Genomic DNA, 23,647 nt, shown 5'->3' on the forward strand with positions numbered 1-23,647 from the left:
AATTGGCTAGGGTGACTTGTGAACGTTATGAAGTTGATGGAGCATCACAAACTCAAAACATTATGTTCAAATACAGGTGGCACTGGCATCCCTTGCCACAAGGTTGAAGCTGAGTGTACCAATGTTTTTTAGTATCGGAATCGAACTTGTATTATTTGGCCAACAATTCAGGTGTATCGGCCGATACTGATAACATTGGAATGTACTCCTGGGTAAGGGAGACTTCAAGAGTTTTACCAACTAGAGGCCAGCCAAATGTAACGTCTGTGATTAGGAGGTGGTTTAGGATTCAATAATATCAAGTGAACAGAAAGCAAAACCATTGCTTGTGTGTAATTTGCTGCAAACATTTAAATTTTCAAAATAAGGATGACACTTATGGTTTTAAATGCCAGGGAAAAGAAGCAAGATGAAAAGGCAACTCATGGGAAGGCGGATCAGGTGCAATCACATTGCACACACTTTGAGTATGCCGCTGAACCTGACCGCCCTTCATCTCTGGTATACAACCTGTCAGCTGTGGGGCCCAACAGAAGATGGAGGGCCGGTGGGGTGCAGCAGCACACTAAAGTGTGCAATGTGATGGAACCTGATTTGCCATCAATTCGTGGTACAGAATGAATACAAATCGATTCCAGAAGCTTTTAAGTTACGGAAAAAAAAAAACTCACAACTAAAATGAGTTGAGGGTTGATAGACGACCTTTATCCTTTTTAATGGTTCTGGAAATCTTAAAGATATTTATAGTTAGATGAGTGCCTCTTATTGCAAATTTAGAGCTTCACATGCAGAGACTATGATGGCATTGTATCATCTCCTTCTAAATCTGTTGTTACATCAGACGAAATCCCACTTGTATTTCTCCATATGAAGTGCGCCTCAGGCTAAAGGCTTCAACTGCTATTTTTCATCATTTCCCACTGAAACCTTTAACTTCCAACTAAACATTTCACGTGCACGCAAGCAAGAGTGCATGCACACACACATGCACATACACAAACACCACTCCCCCTTCCTCTTTGAAATGATAATATCATGGCAGCACTTAGAAGATTTGACCAATCCACTGAAAAGTTCAGTAAGCCACCATACATGTAATCTTAGTTTTAATCAATTTGATGAAATTTGAGAGGGATGTTTCTCCACCATATAAAGTCATTTTCAATCAAGGAAAGCCAGTTACACATTTAAAACCAGCATTAAATTGCAAATTTGTTGGAATGATTCTAAACATTACATGCGCTAACCAGAATTCTTGATACATCTCAATACGTAAAAGACTCAGCTAAGTGCCAAACAACTGCGAACTCGGATCTCGGAAAGGGCCATCTTAACCTCCTTGGACCAGAATGCCACTGAAAAAGGGAATATCTTCGGGCACCCAATCCCATTCACCTGAGAGCAATGTTCAGAGTTCAGACCCTGCAAATAGGATAGACTCGCATCCATGACTCAACTCAATCCTTTGTTTGTTTTACTATGCCCTAGATGCATCTGAACAATATCATTACAGTAGCAAAATGTTCATTGAGAAAGAAAAAAACAGCTGAAAAGTGAAGATGTCAACAATATGCAGTCACTTTTACAGTTTAACCTAGATGGTATTCAATGTCGTCCCAAATGGAATGACATGTTCAAAACATTCCACTCTCATGAACCAGCAAAACCATACAAATCAAGCTCGTCCATCTAAAATCCACCAAGCCAGGCAAGAATGGGAATTTTTTCATAGAAACAGTAGTAACATGTTATGAGAATAGAATACCTGTTGCGCGCTAGCATGTGAAAGATGGATGCCACCACCCTGTTCATCCAGAACACTGAAGAAAGTAGCTTCTACTTTCTTCGCTCAATATGCCATTCCAGGTGCTCAGCATAAAGTTCAACGGTTTTTCCTTAATCAGAATCCAACTGAAGCATAAATTCCCAGCCTTTGAGTGGATCCATTTTGTATAAACTTAACCTTAACCTTGTACAATAGCATTTCTCATGTAAAGTGTGATCTCATTGTCGGTCTTGTACATGTCCCTCTGAGGAGCTTTTTAATTTCCAGTAAGAATATCAATGAATTTAAGACACCAACACTTTATGAAATCATGCTGGAAACTTCACCGACAGGTAACTTGCTTGTAACTTTAAGAAGCCTTCTGGTCTCTTCATTTAATTGAACATTGTCTTTCTTCATGCGTTCAATTACTATAAGGGGCATCTTACCTGCTTTAGCATATGTACGAAGCAAAGAGTTGTAAGCATCAGTTGTCACATACCCTGAATCCCTTAGAATAACTAAGAATCTTTCCGCACCCTTAATGTCACCAAGAACCTCGAGATTTTTAAACACCTGTTGTATAATTTCCTGGTTAGGTTTCCACTTTGTGACACTCGATATGGCATTCTGTAATGCATCAAGAACCTTATCCACATCCATCTTCTTCAGCCAAGCGGTTGCAAGAAGTTCCCATGTAGTGTAACTTGGTTTTATTCCATTTTGTATTGTACGCTCATGAAACAACTCTGCCTCCTCCAACATATCCTTTCTCACATATGCTCCAAGAAGTATGTTTGGCAATCTAGAATCATATGTGGGGGATACAGATTCCCATTCAGTATAGAGGCTCTCAGCTCCTTCAATATCATCTAGCTTGACAAGAGATGATAACATGCACAAATATTCAAAATCACTCATTTTACGATAAGTCAGCTTCATGTTCCTCCATATTCTGCATACATCATCTTTACTACATACATTGGTGTGCAGAGTCATGAGGGAGCAGTAAGCAGGACGGTCCTTGTGAGATATCCTCGACTCCATTTCTTTTAGAGCATTTCTGGCTTTCTCCAAAAGCCCTGCATTGATATATATGCTGGCTAATGTGCTGTATGTCACCCAATCTGCATTTCCTATCCTCTCATTTAGCTCAAGGAGAAGTGTCTCGGCTCCTTTCACATCTCCACTGACAGCACATGTGCTTATCATGAGATTGTATGTGAACAGATCAGGTAAAGTGTTTTTCTTAAGCTGTTGAATCACCACAGGCACCTTATCCAATTCCCCACTAGCAATGTACAAGTTTAGCATATGGTTGTAAGGCAGAGGGTTCCTTACCATTCCAAGAGCCAGCATTTTGTCTATCAGAGCTTCAGCCTTCATTGTTAATTTCTCTTGTACATACACGTGGAGGAGAGATGTGTAGGTTGATTGTCCCTTCATCTGTATAGGGAGATCCTCAAAGAACTTCTCAGCGCTTGCTAAGCCACGAACTTTTGCAATCAAATCCAGATGGACAGCATAATCACCGGGCAACAGTTTCATATCTTGCTGAAGTGTCATCCACTCACAGATCTGCAATTAAGAGCCTTTTAGGTTCAATTCCACTTGCAAGAAAACTGATCAAACAACAAAACAAATGGACTTACAAAAAAAATATTCAGTTATTTCACCAAGAGACATAAGATTGGATCCATTTCAACCTTTTTAAAACCAAGATGAGAATGACTGGCATGTATTCATCGTCTTGATAGGGGGAGATGGATCTCACGATGCTCTGCCAATTGAATGTTATTGGTCAGCCCCTTATGAATTCATATACCAGTGACATTAGGGAAGGCTTTCATAAAATAAATTTTGCACAGTTCTTTATTAAAATCATCAGGCTTTGTAGCCAACAACTGTGTTGCTGCTCCCTAACACTGCACCATGTAGTTAGGATAAGGCTTGATGATGATGACAAATCATGCCCCTCTGTTTAGACGGTTGCAAGAAGTTTCATGTTGTAGAGTGCTCTGGTGGCTAGTGAAGAAATTTGAAGAAACTAAGAGTGCAATTGATTGGGCTGTGGTTACTAGGATAGATGTGTTAGACATAAAGGTGATCAGGTTCAAATGGAACAGTGTTGGTTCTGGCACGAAATGGTGTGGAACCCAAGACATTCCAAATCGTAATCCAAATGCTAAATCGAAATACATTTAAATACTAACTAATACAAGTTTTGTAAATAAATGATTTCATTCATAATGAATAATAAAATACATAAAAACCTCACTACAAAATGCACTCAAGAACACTCAAAAATATCTAAAACTACCCATCACTCTCTCAAAACCCAATCATGCACACACACACTTATTTACATAAAAGAAGGTAGAGAAGAGAGAAAAGTGAAATACCTTTTCTAGCTGTTGGAGAGGGTTCAACGAAAATCTAGCCGTTGGACCCTTTCTAGAAATAGTCAACATCAATTGACTTAGTCAACCTAAGTTGAATATATATATATATATATATATATATATATATATATATATATATATATATATATATATATATATATATACACACACATTCATCTTAACACCCCCCTCAAACTTACAGTGACTCACTGTAAGTTTGAAATTACAAAAAAAGAAACCCATTATACAAAATGTCTTCATAGACTTCATCAAGTTTTTTTATTTGGTTTCATAGACTTCAGCAAATTATTTCATTTGGTATCTCTTCAAGGAGTGTTCAATTATATGCTCCATTACATAAAGGATATTCAATATCATAAATTCTTGATATTCTTGAAGTGTCTTCAAAATCATCTATACTGCCAATATTTGGAGAACCTGTAAAGAGAGCAAAACAAGAGCAATCTAACAAAAAATAATTATACTTATATATATATATATATATATATATATATATATATATATATATATATATATATATATAATGAAGAAAAGATGGTCAAGCACACAAACATAAAATATGTACAAAATATTTAATATGTCAATTTAACATTTTCAAAATCGTTTAAAGTAAGAATTAATTTTGAAGAGTCATTAACTTTAAACATGAGTGATTGACAAACACAACTATAATAAAATATTATTAAAAAAAATACAAACAATGATAAAGTTATTTTATGAAAATCACGCACATATATATATCTATCACAAAAAAGACATGATTATTAAAGAAAAAACTCACAAAAGAGTTAAAATCACAAGACAGTTTTACACAGCAGAAGACATAAAAGACAAGAGCATTAAAGAAACATTAATTTTTCAAAAGATAATACCAAGTGTCAAATACACATAATAGCTACTATCGGCATACACATAAGACATTTCACTGATGAAATGATTAGAAAAGCATCAAATAAAATATGCAAAATTACAAAAACCAAGTGCAAAAGCACATACAAGTCCAAGCATGGACAACACAAAGACAACAACAACAACAACAACTACGCCTTCATCCCAAAACAATTGGGGTCGGCGATATGAACCAAAAAAGAAAATCCTTCTGGGTCTTCCACATGAATCCTTCTCCTCCAATCATTTCTATCCAATGCCATGTCCTCGGTGAGGTTCAAAGCATTCATATCCTTTCCTATCACCTCCATCCATGTCTTCCTAGGCCTACCCCGACCTCTTTTAACTAATATATTTTCCCATTTCTCCATCCTTCTAACTGGAGCATCATTAGGCCTTCGCCGAATATGTCCAAACCACCGTAAACGAGTCTCTCTCATCTTATTTTCAATGGGTGCAACGCCTACCTTTTTACGTAAGGCATAATACAAGCACAAAAGTGCATAAGCATAAGTCCACTATAAGACAATACAAAGAGCCAACAAAGGATAAAACAAACAAAAAGGAATATATATTTGTTTATTGAATATATGATTGAAAAAACATAACCTTATGCAAATTATGCAAGACAATTAATCATGGAATAACTCAAGCAACTAAAGCATATACAATGCAAAATGCATAAAAATATTTCAACAACTGTTTTTTTGTAAAAGAGCAAATTAGTTTAGAAAAATTACGAAGAGATTTTAAAAATCTCATACATAATGAATTTTGCAAATTAAAACACTAGTTTTATCATCACAAACAATCACCTCATTATATCTCTAATCCTTAAAAATCAAGTGTATCAGCGACTAGAACAAAAGCACATATATAATGCCACTAAATGGTCAAAGACACACATGAAAGTGTGTATAAACATCTCTTGTCTACATATAATGATACACAAAACAAGTGTATCATCAACTAAAACAAGAACATAATCACAAAGTTAATTATGGGATAAAATCACACAAAGGTATGAATAAACATTTTATCTACATATAATGACACTCAAAAAGTAAGTGTATCAGCGACTAGATTAAGAGTATAATCTCAATACCAACAATGGGCTAAAAATACACACGAAGGTGTGAACAAACATCTCTTGTCTACATATAATGACATTTAGATAAGAAGCATAAAAAAGAGAAGACACTCGAGGTAAGAAAGCTTGTAATGGAAAACAAACTAATGCTATCAATAAGAATAAAGATTTTAACAATCTTTTGAAACTCCATGGTTTCATAATTACCATCACAAGATATCAAGCATCAAATAGTCATATAAGCAAAAGAATGTTAAAATACATTCATAGAAAGTGAGGTCAATCACCTGTTAGTTAGACACATGCGTCTACTGGCAAGATGACATGAAGTGCACACTCAGCTCACCCTAACGACTAACTCAGATTTTCAACAACAATGAATTCAGCGGTCAATCATCTATCATCAAGACCCGAGGCAAATGACAACACATCACTCATAAACTTGAGTATCTAGATTGATAGGATGATATGAGGTGCACACATAACTCACCAGACGACTAACCCTAACCCAATAACAAGGCCAAAAACAAATGATGCATTATATAAAATTCATTGATGGACAATCCAAATGTCATAAAAAGGTAATACATACAAAAATCAGTTTCCAAATAGGTGAGTTTATAAAAGAAACCGATTTGAAAAGACAATTTTAAATTAAAAATCCAATAAAAAAGATAAAATCTTAGAATGAATGTGGTGCAATCATAAGCCCAATAATATGTCCCATGACAATTTTTACAATCTTTGATAAGCAAACAAGAATCATGCTTAATATAAGCAATTCTTCAAAAATGAATTCATAAATACACCAATTAAGGAATAAGTGCACTAAGGCACATCACATACAAAGGATCCAATAACTCTCAAAGAGAAGACAAGAACAATATATATGATATAAAAAAAACTTTAGATTTAAATCATAAGCCTACTATGAGACAACAATGGCATGTAACATTAAGGAAAATAACATATATAGAGATTCTCAATGAACTATTTATAAACCCAAAAGCATACATAATTATCACTAATCATGAATACTCAAAGCAATAAGATAATCTAATAACTTATAGCCACATAGGCTATATAAAAGCTATGAATTTTAATAATACATATTAAATATCGCTCACAATGCATCAAATATAAACCTTTTAAGTGGCACAAGCACAAGAACCTACTAGGGGGGAAAATACAATCCGTAAGGAGAAAACAAGTTAATATTATGACATATAAAATGCATTCAAGTATATTTGAACAAAACATCCAATGCAAGAGTCATTTGTAATACGAATGACAAAAAGAAATGAACACAAGTCATATATAAAAATATTCAAGATCATTCTCAAGCATAATCAATCGAGGATGTTTTTGAAAGAATTAATTTAGCACAATGAGAGCAATATCTTAAAGTCAATCATTGGAGCCACATGGGACATGAGCATGTCGATAGGAGAGCATACGAAATATTCATGGTATTACCAAAGAATTAAAATTATTATGACTCAAGATATAAATTATACAAGAATCTAAATTTATTAAGGAACACATGTTTAACATAAAATTCACATAATATACCTAATAATCATGCTTTGACACATGCTTAAGGGCACCAATGATCATTATGATAAAACAAATACATACAACAAAAAATTAGTATTTTGCAAACAACATGAAAAACATATAAGGATAGTATTTAAGATTTTAAAGAAAACCAGATACTCTTGTATAATATAATTTTCATGATGACATTTTTCAAAAAATATACATATTCATAATCAAAACATATATTTCATGTAAACATGCTTACACAAAAACATATATCAGAAGTCAATAATTTTTCACAAGTTCTAATTTTAATTAACTTGAAAATATATTCATTTTTAACATATTAATAAATATCTACTATATTTCAAACATCTTTTTTTTAATATGTACCATAAATATTTAAAGTAAAGAATCCAAAGAAAATATATATCGAAATACAAGAGTCTCGAGTCCAAGCCATTAATCAATTCAAATATTTCTTTTGAAGCACAAATACGAACAAAATACCAAGACCAAGATACCTTGCTCTGATACCATGACACGAAATGGCATGGAACCCAAGACATTCTAAATAGTAATCAAAATACATTTGAATACTAACAAGATAGAAACTAATACAAGTTTTGTGAATAAATGATTTCATTCATAATGAACAATAAAATACATAAAAAAATAATACATAAAAATATCACTACAAAATGCAATCAAGAACACTCAAAAATATCTAGAACTACCCATCAATCTCTCAAAACTCACTCATGCACACACCCACTTATTTATAGAGAAGAGAGAAAAGGGGAATACCTATTCTAGATGTTGAAGAGGGTTCAACTTCTTCTAGCTGTTGGACCCTTTCCAACAGCTAGAAATAGTCAACCTCAGTTGACTATAGTGTGTGTGTGTGTGTGTGTATATATATATATATATATATATATATATATATATATATATATATATATATATATATATATATATACAAAAACACATCCATCTTAACAGGTTCCACAAGCATAATCCAAATGAAAAATATGGTAACAAACATCAAGAAAGATAACCATCCTAACTAATACTTACCTTTTTGTTGTATTATTTTCCATAATCTCAGGAGATACGTACATCAAGAAATATCTCAGAATCTGTATTGACAGGAATAAATATGTAACACAACACGCTACAGGAAATACAACATACACTAGCGATTCTTCCCAATTTTTGAGCTGCTGTTTATGGTATCAGAGCCACGCCTGCAAAAGCCATCGGCTCCTCAACGTCTGTACAGTCCACACAATCACCAACCGTTGCAAATCATGTGGGAGAGGCAAACAATACTCTTCCTCTTCCATTTTTATCGGAAGACAGAAGCTATAAAACTCCATCACCTTTTGCCACAAAACTATCATCAGATAACTATTTAGTACGAGAATCTCAGTTTATCCTGTAGCTCAAAACCTATGATCCTTATGGATACATTAATGGCACAAAACCACTTGCCATGCAAATACACTATTCAGAGTGTTAGACCGTTCCAGATGGGTTCGGAATCCATGTAGACTAGCCCCCTAACAATAAAACCATAGTTACCGGAAGCATGGGCTTCCTCGAACGGAGAGGAAGTTTTGGGAAACCCGCTTCTCTGAAATACGAGAAACGTCATTCCCTTTAGTGGGAAGCCCGCTTCCTCCTAGTTTCTATCCTCTTCGCATTGTATTGCTTTCTATGTGTTTCCTTTTTTCATTTTTCATGCGTCACAACAGTATCCCTGCTTCCCGCCTCATAATACTTTTTTCACAGTCGCTTCCCCGCTTCTCCTATCCACTTCGTTTTCTGGTAACTATGAGTAAAACCCCAGAATCGTGCCCTCACCCTCCCGGAAGACACTCCCAACGCTTCAACACAGAGCGCAAGCGCGCAGAGTATCAATCACGGGATACCCAAGAGAGAACATGATCACTCCTTGCCCTAACGCGCGGCAACAAACCAAGTAAAACCGAAAAGAAGGGGAAAAAGAAAGAGGAGAGACTCGAATTGGGGGGGGGGGGGGGGGGGGGGAGAAGAAGGCATTTCTCGAACCTCGAGGGCGTGCTTGAATCGCTTGTGCTTCCTGAGTTCACGGACGATGCGATTGAGCTCGTACTTGCGCGCGCTCCTCCCTTCCTCCGTCCATCGACGGAGGGCGACCACGGCGCTGCGCTTCGGGTGTACCAGTCCCAGCAGCCTCCGGCCAAGCGTGTTGTGCTGCTTCCCTGCAGACGAGGGAGAGGGAGAGGATGAGGTCGAGAGAGGCAGACGCTGAACCTCACCCAAACCCAATAGTGTCCGCCGGACCGCGGAGAGACGCGCCCACAGACTGGCCGACGTCGACATCTCTCTCTCTCTCTCTCTCTCTCTCTCTCTCTCAACCAACCGACTGATCACCTCCTCTTCGTTTTCACGCCTTCGCTGCGACGGCCATTGTAATAGTGACAAATCTCGAGAAAATATCGCGAGAAAGTACCCGAATGTAAAAACGGCAATTTTTTGTGATAGTTTCAATTTCTCACGAGTTTTTTAGTCAAAAACATAAATATCGTGTTTTAAAATCAATATTTATGTTTTTATCGGCCATTTGTCATGAAAACACCGTGTGTGTTTTTTTAATATTTTTTATTTATACTTTTTGTAAAATTGTATTTTTTACATTTTAAATTTATTTTTTATTGCCTAGATTGTGCTGAAAAACAAGAGATTTAAAAAAAAAACAATTTCTCAGGAGTTTTTGGCTGCCGATATTTTGCTGCTTTTAACTTCTCTCACGCTATAATAGGAACCGATGTTAAAAGCTTTGGGACTCTGCCCCACTACCTGTAGGGATGTGACTCGAGTCAGATCTAGGTTAGTTACGGCCTAATCAGGTTCGGTTTCCCATTCGAATTTGGATGTAATTAGATAAAACTGAATCCTAACCCCACTAGCTTAAAACCTGATACTTACACCTAATCAGGTGAGGTTATAGCTGGATTCGGGTTCAGGTTTGTATGTAAAACTCAATACCGAACCCAAATCCAATTATTAATCGGATCCAAATCTAACTAACAAACCCGACTAATCATACCAGGTTTGTGGTCAAATGTCCCGATACATCTGACCCGTTGACATCCTTATGCCCCAAGGGCAGGGATGCAAACAGGTCAGCTTTGGATCCCAAAATACATTGAGGAGTTGGATCGATTCAGATCTGAGATGATCAAATTTAAAAAAATTATCGAACCATGGGAACAGCTGAATTGAACGCGGTAGGTTTGAATCCGAGTGTAACAGCAAGTCTGAATCCGATTTTGGATCGAAACTTGTTTCAATGCTCTGAAATTTAGAAGATAACCTGAATATAGATATGAAAACAACCCAAATACCAATGTCGTTAAGATCGGTTCACTGGGTGAATCGGAAATTGGTTCCACTCATCCCCCATCATCTTACCCCTTTGAATCTTATTGATGCAACTTTTTCTTGATGAAATCTGATATCATAGATGGATCCAGCATGGTTGATTTAATAAGAATCAACTCTTGGATCATACATTTTTTATGAAAATTTTATTTTTTAAATTACAAAATTTTATGTTTTCAGCAGTTGATTTTTGAATTGACAAAAAATATTGCATACAAGTTGGCTTTTGGCAATTCAAGTATTGATCCTCACTAAATATATGATGTAGATCACGTCTATAAAGTCTGATTTGATCGAAACAACTTGCAACAATGAAATCTGAACGAGGGTTATCAACATAAGGGATGACTTAGGGGGTGAGTGGATCCAGACTCGGTGAATTGGTTTCCTAAAAAGGAAACAATCTGATCGAATCTGTGCTAGCTCGATCAACTATCACCATCAAATGACATGTCATTTGAAAATAAAAATATTTAAAATATATTACAAAATTAAATGCCGAATTGAATCGAACTTCTAGAATTGCTGTTGGGCCTATTTGATCTGAGTCAGCCGATTCAGACAAATTGTGGATATGATTGGATCTCACAATAAAGCTCTTGATCTGATTGAGATATGAGCCTCCATGGTATCGAATCCGGTAAAATCTGTCAATGTTCATGCAAAAAAGACAGAATGGGTCAGATCCAGACCCACCAATCTGTACAAAATCCGACAATTGGGGGGAGGAGTGTAGAGTCACTCACCTAACTAATAAAGTTAACCTAGATGGATATTGGAGAGGGATAGCAACCGATCCAAATGATCAACCTGATGATCGAACGGATTGAGGGAGGGGAATGAATTTCTCCCATTCCTTCTACCTGGTCAAAATCATTCGTCGATCAAGAAAACCCTTTTTCCAGCCTATCTTCTTACTGGCTGAACCAACCTTTCTTAGCCTATCTTCTTACATTACATGCTGAAACCTTTCTTGCAAGGCTGAGAGTGGCGGACTACTCGACATATAAGGATGGCAGAAGACAACGTCTCCACCCCTGCCCCGTCTCAAAATCCTACCCTCCATCCTCGTTTTATGTCCTCCATCCCTGGTCCAAACGGGGCAAGGCAGAATGGGCCCCATTTTCCCTCGGTCCACTGCCATCCCTAAAGAAGGATCGGGGACAGGACAGGGCAGGGCAGGGCAGGGCAAGGCAGGGATCGGAGACGGGAAAGGGTAAGTCCATCCACACCTCCATCTCGGCACATGTTTTGATTTTAACCTCCATCCCTGTTTCATATTCTCCATCCCCCGGTCCAAACAGGGCAAGGCAGGGCCCCATTTTCCCGGTCCACTGCCATCCCTATCGACATATGATATTTCGTTCAAGATTCTTTTCTGCTTGCCCTCGGTGGGCATCATGCCCTTGCCCTTTTCTTATGCAAAGGGGTGACGCCCCTAGGATTGAAACCCTAACCACCTGTCCAGTAGCCAAAGCACCCTCACACTATGTCAAACCCCTTGAGGCTATAGTGTAACTTATGCTTGGAGTCAGGAAAGTTTGAACTCCCTAGAGCTCAAAAATTTAGCTTAGAAGGATTAAGCACCGCACTCGCTTGCAGCAAAATTGCATTTCATTCTACAACAGGAATGAGAAATGGAACACGAACAAGATCAAGGGAGACACAATCAAGATTAAACACGCAGAGACTTTCCTTTTCTCAGAGACGCAATCGACAAAACCAGTAAATGAGAAGTAGTCTCCAAACAAATAGCAGTACCTAAAGTAGTAATTCATTACCAGTCATTACATGCACAACCAGAATGATTCAACAAGAACAACAAACTCGAAATCAGAAATGGAATGGTAATAGCAAAATTAAGGAGAGAGGTAACAGCATGGCATAGAAAAGATGGAAATGATCAATGATCAAAAAGCAGCAGCAGCAGCAAAAAAACATCCAGCAACTGGAACAAAATAGCAAAACCCGATTAAAAATACACCTTCCCATTACAATGGGACTAAATACTGTAATTGCTTCTTTCATACTGCCACACAACCTAAATCTAGAAATTAAGAAAAGAGAATAAAGATATCAAAGGAAAAGAAAAAAAAAGGAATTGTCTCCAACTGAAGATGTAAATGTGTGCAGAGAGAGAGAGAGCAACAGAGAGACGGACTTTCCTTCTTCAACCAGTGTCCTACTACTTGATATATTGTGACATCCATTTGAAGCCATCACCGTAGCCCATCTTACGGACTATGCTGCACATGAAGACCTCCAAGGGCCTCACGTTCGAATCGGTCAGGTTCACCTTTCCCTTTCCCGTGGTGAAGTTGCTCAGGCCAAGGTGGTAGCGAAGCTCCTCTTCTGATGCAGCGTATGGGATATCAATCTTGTTACCCAGCACAAGGAATGGAACAGATGCCAACGAGTCATCTGAGAGAAGTGCATCCAGCTCCTTCTTTGACTCTGCAAACCGCTCTTTATCTGCTGCATCTACTAGGTATACCACAGCATCCACCTGAATGTCACATTTATAGATATTTTAGACCAGGGGAAAAAGAGAATAAATATATATATATAAGATGATTATGCTATTTAGCCCTTACTGCTAATGCATACAATAAAAGGCCTGATGTTTTTGTTTTCAGATGATGCTTTTCCATGAAGATTTATGGCAGAGGTCCTTCCTGTAAGGCCTTATATATCTGGCCATTGTTCATGTTAAGAACTTAAGACTTGCAGTTGGTCTTAACAAATAAATCATATATGACCGCTGGTTAATGTGAGCAAACCCCTAGGTTGCTACCCATACGAGAGCCCAGTATCTGAACATCCATCAAGAACCATATATGCCAATTGCCAAGTGCAGTAAAACTTATGCAACTGTTGATAATAAAACTTAGAACTACCTTATGCAAAAACAAGCAATGATTCACAAGATCAACAAAAATAGTTAAAGCTGGTTTTCATGTTTGCTGATCATGTCAATCATTATAATTTCTGCTTCATGTAGGTCCAACTTAGTATTGTGATAAACACTTTTGTGCCTTGCTGAAACAAAAAGGAAATTATATTGTTTTCAACATTTTAGACGAACAGCACTAATGTACTTACGCCACATTTTTCAGATGGATGCATGTATGGAAGTGACAAATCCTATCTTATTTCCAATCCAGTAGCATAGATAAGCAGAAAAGAGGTCCATTTTCCGAAATAAGGGACATACATAAAAGTCCACCATCATGGAATATATTTTCATAATTAATGAAGTCAGTTTCTAGATTAGCAGTCAGATACTTTGAAACATGGATTATGAATACCCTTTATATAAGCAGTGGAATACCCCTTACCCATCAATTTTTATTCTCTTAGATTTCAAGGAAGACCTCATCAGATTTTGTTTTCATCCTTGCTCCAAATTCACCAACAAAAGAAAAGCAAAAACGCAGATAGCTTACTTGTGAAAAATGGAACATAAGAGAGGAACTATTCGGCTTGCTTCAATTTCATCTCCCTAGGGTGAGGACTATAGCTGAATTGGCGATTGATATAGTGTAATGTATCATGTATCAGGTATTAGTATTGCAAAACTCGTCTCAGATACAACTATAGGAGTAAAATATTCTAAAATACTCAACACAAATGCTCAAGAAACATACACCATATCTAATAGAAACTCATTTCTAATACATTAGAAATCAATCAATCTTTCAAAAAAATTTGACAATGCCATTATTGTAAGGCATATATTTTTGTCAAAACTCTCATTTATCAGGGGCAAAAAAGAAAGACTTCCAATGTTATAACATAAATGATGGAAACCAGCTTGCCACAAGACTTGGTGATAGAATAATTACAGATGCAAAATAAGAACTTATCGTGACATACAGTCTGACAAGTACACCATGCTCAAGAGTACAATCTTATTATATGATTAAGACAATCAACACTCCCATCATTCTTAATGGAATAAGACAATTGTTTATATGACCAAGACAAGAAGAACATGCATTCTACTTAATCTGTTTATGTGTGCTTGACCATCCAAAGATTCCTCGTGAAATAAATGAGCATTGAAGCTTACATTCCCGATGTTAAAAAGACATTAAACAGACTCTATAAAATAAAAACCTCCTAACAAGGCAATAAGAAGATGTTGAACCAAAAACACGACAAATAGGAGGATGTCTTTTCTTTGGAAAAAAGGAAAAATAAAAACAATTACACTGCACTAAAACTTTTAGGTACAATAAAATTGCAGCCACTTAAATAGATAGGTATAATAATCTAGTTCCTTCCTACTCTGAACAAGTAGACTCCTTCAAGATGGCTAATCTCAAGAGATTAAATATTTCTTCTCCAAACAAGAATGTAGAATGCACAAAACGTTGAAGAATCTGCAGTTACAAAGATATCATTGAACATTTCTAGAAATTGCATGAAGCGGACCATTATATACTCCACATGAAGACCAATTTAGAATCATGAGTTTGCTCATGTTTCAATAATAACAGCCAGCAAAAAATGTGACAGATCAACCCACTGGTCATTACATTTCAAAAGATAGAACACTACTATGATTCATTTCAAAATATAGTTTTATCCAAAAACATGAATTTTACCCACTTCAAACAATTAGATAAAACAAATATATAATACGATATGCAAACAAAAACGAAAAACAATGACCTTTGCATAATAATCTTTCCAGACCCTGCGAGCAATCTGATGACCTCCCAGGTCAAAAGCCTTGAACTTGATCTTGCCAATGCTCAGCTCCTCTGACGTTGGATACTGCGTAGGTTGATGTTGTACTAATCTCTACAAAACCAGAAACCCCAAAAATAAGTTCAATAAAAAAATAAAAATAGAAATACATGGGGAAAAGATAACAACAGACCGGAGAATCATACCTTTCACCCTCTCACCACGAAGTAGTAATCAAAACAAAGTGATCATGAAAGACCTTCGAAAAATCTATATTGAATTTTCCAATATTCTTGAAAGATTCGAAAAAAAATGTATATCTGAACTTCTACTCTTTTTCAAAGGTTTTGCTTGAATATGTTTGTTCAATCAAAATCAGAAAAGAGAGAAAATAATAAAAGTAAGAAGTAGAATTTATAAACAATATCTGATTAGGAAAAAGCATCTCTCCAACCAAAAACTAATCAAAATGCGAAAAGAGCGAAAGATCTAAAGCAGAATACAATAGCTAAAACTACCGAAAATCGGAAAACTAAAACCCTTTTTTGGAAATTTCGTGATCAATTCAACCATGGAAACAATGATACAATTCAAAACAGAAAAGAGGAACGACAGAGCACAGATCGACTCCACCCATAGAGACGATCGGAAAATCAAAACCGAAACCACAACAAAAAAGCAACAATAAAAACAAATTTTGAACAAGAAACGAAGAGGAATCGAAACTCTAACCTCATCCTTCAACATATGAAGAAGCGTCGTCTTCCCGGCGTTGTCCAACCCTAAGAAGAGAATCTTCGCGTCCTTCTGCCACAACCCTAGCGAGGCAAGAACCCCGTAGAACCAATCGATGAGAAACATCTTTGATCCCTTATTTAGCGACGATCCCCTTTGATCCCCCCCGGAGATCCACGGGTCTCAGAGAAAGAACCACCCAAATTCGGCTGGAAAAAACGGATCCGGCAATGGACGGCGAGATCGGACGCAGAATGGAGTCGCCGGAAAGAGAGAGAGAGAGACGATGCCCTAATTCTTTCACTCGCCGACCCGGAAAATACACAGACGATCGAAATAATTATAAAATTAAAAAAAATACTCAAGCTAATGAACAGCAACAAATATAAAATACTGCCCAACTTAACAAATATTTACAAAACGCGGTCTCAAATTCATATTTTTACATTTAAGTGCTGTTTCTATAAGAGTTATTTACAAAATCGTGTTTTCTCTTTTTTTTTTGTTAATTCGAAATATAGCATATAAAAAATTACATAAAACCATTCCAAATTCAGTTATATACAGACAAAAGGTAACCGGTAAGGAACTCACACGAACGCGAGGGTGACGGGTCTGGGGCATCATCGGACGGTAAAGAAGGAAGGGTCGGAAAAGATGAACGGCTGATGTGGGTTACAGCTCGCCCACGTGGGATTGTGGTTAGGAAGTAATCATATGGTTTTCAAAAAAAATGACCATAGTCTCGCAAAGTGTTGGCACTTCTCTAATTAGGGATGTAAGGGGTTTGGATTCGGATCGGGTCAATACCATATCTAACTAATCCGATGAGGACTAAACGGATTCGAATTCGGGTTTAGATAAAAGTGATGCTATCAACTTTACGGTTGCTGTCAAATTTCAGTGGAACAGAGCCAGGCCCGATAAGGTCTCGACTTGCCAAACATATAATAAGGCCCGACCGAGTAACAATCGGGCTCGGGTCAAGCCCTTTAAACCCGACCCAGTTAATGGGTCGGGCTTGTCAGGCCATGCACATTTTGTACATGGGCCTAATCGAGTCTGGTCGAGCACGATTTCCTTCGAGCCTGGGATGCAAAGTGCAGCTCAAGCCCAACCTGATACGGGCCAGGTACCCGACAACTCTTTGGGTACCTGCCCTTAATTATGAACCTTGCTTATATGGGGGTAAAGCCAAACAAACCTCTCCACTGGATCCAATCCAAAAACATATAGTTTTAACCAATACATAGGGCCGGAAAGTAGAAACACAATTGATCCCAACAACCCGAGCTACAAGCCAGCTCATTTAGGTAAACGAGCCAAGTATGAACATGGCTAGCTCAGCTCAGTTCCGCTGGTATAGACTCTTTTTATGTATTATATATTATATACGTTTTATACATGTATTATACATATTATATGCATTGTACATATATTATATATGGGAATGTGCCAAAATTTCATAACTCAAAAGATCACATTATTACATTAAAAAAAAAATTGATCCAAGGCTCGATCTTTAGCAGACAAACCATACTCTGAACAGATGGTTGGATTGAGTCGATACAACTTGCACTTATGATTTCTGGCACATTAGTTAACGGTACATATTATTAAGTTTTAAAACTTTTTTTTTTAGAAAAATGATTGGTTCATAACTTGTTCATGAGCCAAGCGCGAGCATGCATGGGTGTATTATCCTTAGCTAGGACTCCAAACATATCCAGCTAGGCTCATTTGGTTTGTTTACCAGTCCTACCAATGCATGCTTATAAAGTGTAAGTAACTGAGGTCATGTTTTACGGAGTTGTTTCAACCGTTAAAAAGAGAGGAGGGCCTACTTTTTCTCTAACGTTTGAGACTGTGGCCTTATCCAGAATGATCCTCTCATTCTGGATAAGCTTCAGGTGAAACAGAAAGCAGTTGCTGAGGTAAACGACTACCCAAAGGGAGGTAAATCTCCCAGCAACCCTTCTCTATTTTATGGAGAAGGGATTACTCACTGATGTATGTGATGTGTGAGTAGAAACCTCCTTTGAAGCAGGCCGTTTACGATATCCAACCTCAAATCCTTTGTTCTCTTCTTCACTTCGATCCTATAGTGGTATCAAAGCCAGCTTCGGTGGTGCGCCAGGTTCAGTGGTGTGCACGTGATCGACTCCAGATGTCATCAAAGAAAAAAAAATAGATCGAAAAACAAAAAGGTCAGAGCCATTATTAGTTTTGTTTTTTTATATCTGGCAAATCTCTCAGGAGAAATCTGCATTTTTTTTCTTTCTGCAAAACAAAAAAAACACAAATCCCATCAGGGATCTGCATCAGGTTTCAGGGAGAAGAGAGTCTTCAATTTTAAAACAAAAAGTCACTGGCATCCGACGACTACAGCAAATAAATAAATAAATTTTTTTGTAAAGTTTGATTCCCCGACCTCTGTATCAAAACAGAAGAGATCGGGGTCATTTTTTTTTTAAATTAATACAAGCGGATCGCCTGCAGCAGGCGACCCCAACAAACAAAAAAAAACTTAAGAGGTCGGCGGCATCGGACGACCTCAGAAAGCAAAACACAAAATAAAAAAGGGGAACGAAAAAAAAAATCACAGGGTCACCAGTCACCGACGATCTTTGGTTTCGTTGAAAAGGTCGTCAGCATCTGGTGATAAAAAAAAAATAGAGTATTGTTTTGTTAGATCTATCAGTGGGTTTCTTTTCTGAAAATAAGAAAAAAAAAACTGCAGAAGAAGAAAGGGGACTACCTTTTTTTTTTTTGTGAACGAGCCGAAGCCGATCGGCGTCTTCTCACCGACTGTCACAACATAAAAAACACCGATCTACCCTCCATCTGCCGCTATTTCCCTTTTCCTGGAGTATAACCGGAGGTTTTCTCTCCGCCCGCCGTTGCCGCCTCTTTCCGAGGAAAGAACGAAAACGGTTCAATTTTTTTTTCACCGCTGCAACAGCGGCAAGGTTGTTTCGGTCACTGGACAACATCTTTTTTTCCTCTCCCTTCGACGATCTGCATTTTTTTTCTTCTCACCTTTGAGAAAAAAAAAACAGAAAACGAGTTTTCCATTTTTTTTGTTTCTTTTTTTCTCGTCGCTGCGACTCAGGAAACACCTGCTTCGGTGACCTCTGGGCAGATCCAACTCCATCACCGGTTTCCTTTTCCTTTTCCGACGAATCGATCCGGCAGTGTTCTCCCCTATAGAAAAACCGAAAGACAAAAAAAAAAACAGAAGCTTCATCGCGAAGCTTCTATCGATTTTCAAAAAGGGGATCGACTATATACTGATTTTCAGGGTATATTACGTTTTTGTCCCCGGTCTTTTTCAGGAAGGTCGGTCATATCCCTTTGTTAGGTAATTTACATAAATACCCTTGCTTTTAAATTAATTGACGGGTATATTCTTATGATATAAACTTACATTAGACTTATACTCTTTATAATGTATTACTTCTGTATCCCTTAATTACAACAAAAGTCCTTGGTTTTGTTAGAAATCACAGAAAAGGACTCAATTTCAGAACATTTTCTAAACAGGGTTAATTTTCTATTTTTTTTTAGAAAACCCCCTGTTTCTTTTTAGCTCCTATCTTTTGAAAATTATTCTTGACAACCTTTCTTCTGGTTTTTTTTTTTAATTACAGAAAAGTGGTCACAGAGGGCAAATTAGGTCAATTTTCATTACAATCAAGAACATGATCATCATGTATTTTATTTTGTTGAATGACATCGAGCTATTGATCATGAATTTTTTTCTAATCATGAACATGTTCTTTTATGTATTCATGACTGATATTGTCTTATTATTCTGCTTGTTGATTGTTGGACTTAACCTTATCATGTTATGCCGTATTCAAAAAACCAATAGAAAAATGACAAGTAGAGTTTGTGCTACTGAATTAGCTAAAACTGATAAACTCAATGGTATAAATTTTCATATTTGGAAGAGGAGGATTCCTCTTGTTCTGAAACTGGAGGGCATCGAAAATGCCCTTACTACTGAAATGAGTGACCCTGGTCATATTACTTCTGATGAGGTTAAAACCTCATACACCAAATACAAAGGGACAACATGTTGGCCAGAACCATCATGTTAACATATATGGATGACAATCTCATTAGGGTTTTTGATGATTACCCTACAGCAAAATCTATGTTTGACGCTATCTCCACGAAATATGACACAACCTCAGAAACACACATTCAACTTCTCTTGGAACAATACAATTCATGCTGTATGCAAAAGAATGACAATGTTGTTGACCATGTCAACAAAATGCTAGTTATGACCAAAGACTTGGCAATCGTTGGAAATGTGATTCCTGACCGGATGCAGATATCTACAATTATGCATAGTTTACCATCCTCCTAGAGAATGGTACAAACTGCTCTTAGGTTGAATTCAAAACATCTAACCTTGGAAGAACTTCCTGCTCAACTAAAAATTGAGCAACAACACATGCAACAAGACCGAAAGAGCGAATTACACTTCGCTAAAGATGAACCTTCTCGAAGTTATAACCCTTCAAGACGCCCATAATTCAAGAATAAATACTTTAAAGGCAATAACAAATCTGATAAGAGAAATGGTCCAACATTCCACAAGCCGCAGTCAGCCGCCTCATAGAAGAAGTGCTTCAAGTGTGGAAAACCTGGACACTTCGAGAGGGATTGCAGGAGTCGGACAAATAATCACAATGGAAGCAATCAGCAAAGAGAGAGGCGAGATATTATCTGTGTGATATCGGAATGCTCTTATGCGAACCATGCTCTTTCCGGTTGATGGGTGGACTCTCAGGCAACACGACATATTGCTATGACAAAGGAGGGAATGGTGGACATGACCGATTACAAACCTGGTGAACATCGAGTGTATATGGGCAACAATACCTACTCTGATGTTATGGGTGTTGGGACATATCGGATTGAAACCGTAAAAAATAATGTTTTATGGTCTAATGTCCTGTTTGTACCGTCAATGAGACGTAATCTAGTGTTTGTCCCGGCCTTGGTTGCCAAGGGTTTTGAAGTTCGTTTTTTACCCGGGAAAGTCACTATAAGAAAGTATGGTCGAGTCCTATTTGATGGGGTCTTTGAACATAACCAAGGATTGTTTAAAATTTATGACTTAGACATGAATAAATATGCTTTGACTTCTGCTTATATTGATATTGTCTTTAATGTGGATGTAAATGTATGGCATCAACGACTTGGACACATTAACTCAAAAAATATGAAAAAAACTTGCTGAACTACAATTAATACCAAACTTTGATGAATCATCTTTTCATGGATGTGAACCTTGTATTTACGGAAAAATGACAAGAAAACCTTTTCCCCAAAATGTCACTAGAGCATCTCAATTATTAGAAATCATACACACAGACATATGTGGTCCCTTCAGGACTCCAACAGATAAGGGAATACAATACTTTATCTCCTTTATTGATGATTTCTCTCAGTACAATTATGTTTATCTTATAACCTATAAATTTGAAGCATTATATAAATTTAAAGAATATCGTCAAGAAGTTGAAAATCAACTTGGTAGAAGGATTAGAGTTTTACGGTCTGATCAGAGGAGGGGAGAATATACCTTAATTGAATTTGCTGAATATTGCAAAGCCAATGGGATCAGACCGCAAACTACTACTCCGGACACACCTCAACAAAATGGTGTGGCTGAAAGGTTTAATAGAACTCTTCTTAATATGGTTAGATATATGTTATCTAACGCTTCTTTACCTAAAATATTTTGGGGAGAAGCCTTACATACAATAACATATGTATTAAATAGAGTTCTATGTAAAGCTATTGTCACAACCCCTTATGAATCATAGACAGGAAGAAAACCTACTCTCTGTCACCTTCGTAGATGGGGTTCTGTAGCTCATATAAAAGTTATAGAACGATCAAGGGATAAACTGGATACCATATCTATAAGATGTATTTTTATCGGATATCCTAAAGGATCCAAAGGTTATAGATTCTATCACCCAGATAAAGGTTTAATCGAAAGTAGAAATGTTATCTTCTTGGAAGATCAAAACATGGAAGAAGTTATTCTAGAAATAAAGAAAGATGATCCTCTTAATCTATATTATGATTCAGATGACTTACAAGAACCTATAAGTAATGGTGAACCTGTTGAAATCAATCCTTCTTCTTCTTCTTCACAACAGTCTCAGGTTGTACACAAAAGGTCTAGAGCTCCTCCGTCTTACTTGGATGACTATTATGTCTATCTATCGGAGGAATTGTGCTATGCTTTAGACATGGGTTACATGTAAGATAACCTGTCATATAGTGAGACAATAAACTCAAGTGAGTCAATAGACTGGGTAAAAGCCATGGACGAGGAAATTGAGAAAAACCAAGTCTGGGAATTAGTTGATTTACCTGAGGAAAGAAAAGCCATTGGTTATAAATGGGTATTAAAGAAGAAATTTAAATCTGATGGCAGCATTGACAAATTTAAAGCAAGATTAGTTGCTAAGGGTTTCTCTAAGAAAGAAGGATTGGATTATATTGATACATACTCACCGGTTGCAAAGTTCACATCGATAAGGATAATTCTTGCAATAGTAGTTCACTACGACCTAGATCTACATCAAATGGATGTTAAAACTGCGTTTCTTAATGGTGAGCTTAAGAAAACCATTTTTATGGAGCAACCTGAAGGCTATACAATAAAAAGAAAAGAAAATAAAGTATATAGGTTAAAACAATCTCTATACGAACTCAAGCAATCACCACGTCAGTGGTACTTAAAGTTTCATAAGGCTATTACATTATTAGGCTTTGTGGCAAATAAGTTTGACTACTGTGTTTATGTCTGGAAAAGTGGAAGTAAATTTGCTATTCTCTCATTATATGTGGATGACATTCTTCCGACTGGAAACGACAATGATATAATTGTTAAAACTAAGTCATGGTTAAATTCACAATTTGAAATGAAAGACATGGGCGAAGCATCTTATGTTGTTGGAATTAAAATCACTCGAGAGAGAAGCTCCAAACTTTTAAGCTTGAGTCAAGAAAGATATTTAAATCATATACTCAAGAAATTCAAAATGA

At 36.8% G+C, this 23,647-nt stretch overlaps 2 protein-coding genes across 3 annotated transcripts; both read right to left on the reverse strand.

Annotated features, from left to right (window-relative positions):
- Positions 1-1,091: 1,091 nt before the first annotated feature.
- Positions 1,092-10,095, reverse strand: LOC149820683 (Pentatricopeptide repeat (PPR) superfamily protein). 2 transcript variants are annotated; one of them, XR_016426409.1, is made up of 3 exons: positions 9,779-10,095; positions 1,766-3,343; positions 1,092-1,395 (listed from the first exon to the last, which is right to left on the reverse strand). XR_016426409.1 is itself a non-coding variant. In XM_089982172.1 (2 exons), exons 1-2 carry the CDS (start codon positions 10,070-10,072, stop codon positions 2,087-2,089), a joined length of 1,551 nt encoding a protein of 516 aa, XP_089838298.1. In that variant the 5' UTR covers positions 10,073-10,081; the 3' UTR covers positions 1,180-2,086. The 2 variants fall into 2 exon arrangements, 1 of the variants encoding a protein (XP_089838298.1); XM_089982172.1 differs by having other exon boundaries at positions 1,180-3,343; positions 9,779-10,081.
- Positions 10,096-12,993: 2,898 nt separating this feature from the next.
- Positions 12,994-16,908, reverse strand: LOC149820684 (small COPII coat GTPase SAR1A). Its single transcript, XM_089982710.1, has 3 exons — positions 16,562-16,908; positions 15,812-15,943; positions 12,994-13,640 (listed from the first exon to the last, which is right to left on the reverse strand). Exons 1-3 carry the CDS (start codon positions 16,688-16,690, stop codon positions 13,320-13,322), a joined length of 582 nt encoding a protein of 193 aa, XP_089838836.1. The 5' UTR covers positions 16,691-16,908; the 3' UTR covers positions 12,994-13,319.
- Between the last annotated feature and the right edge of the window lie 6,739 nt (positions 16,909-23,647).

The sequence above is a fragment of the Nuphar pumila genome, chromosome 12 (assembly GCF_984573655.1).
Source record: "Nuphar pumila chromosome 12, dmNupPumi1.hap1.1, whole genome shotgun sequence".
In the NCBI taxonomy this organism is placed as follows: domain Eukaryota; kingdom Viridiplantae; phylum Streptophyta; class Magnoliopsida; order Nymphaeales; family Nymphaeaceae; genus Nuphar; species Nuphar pumila.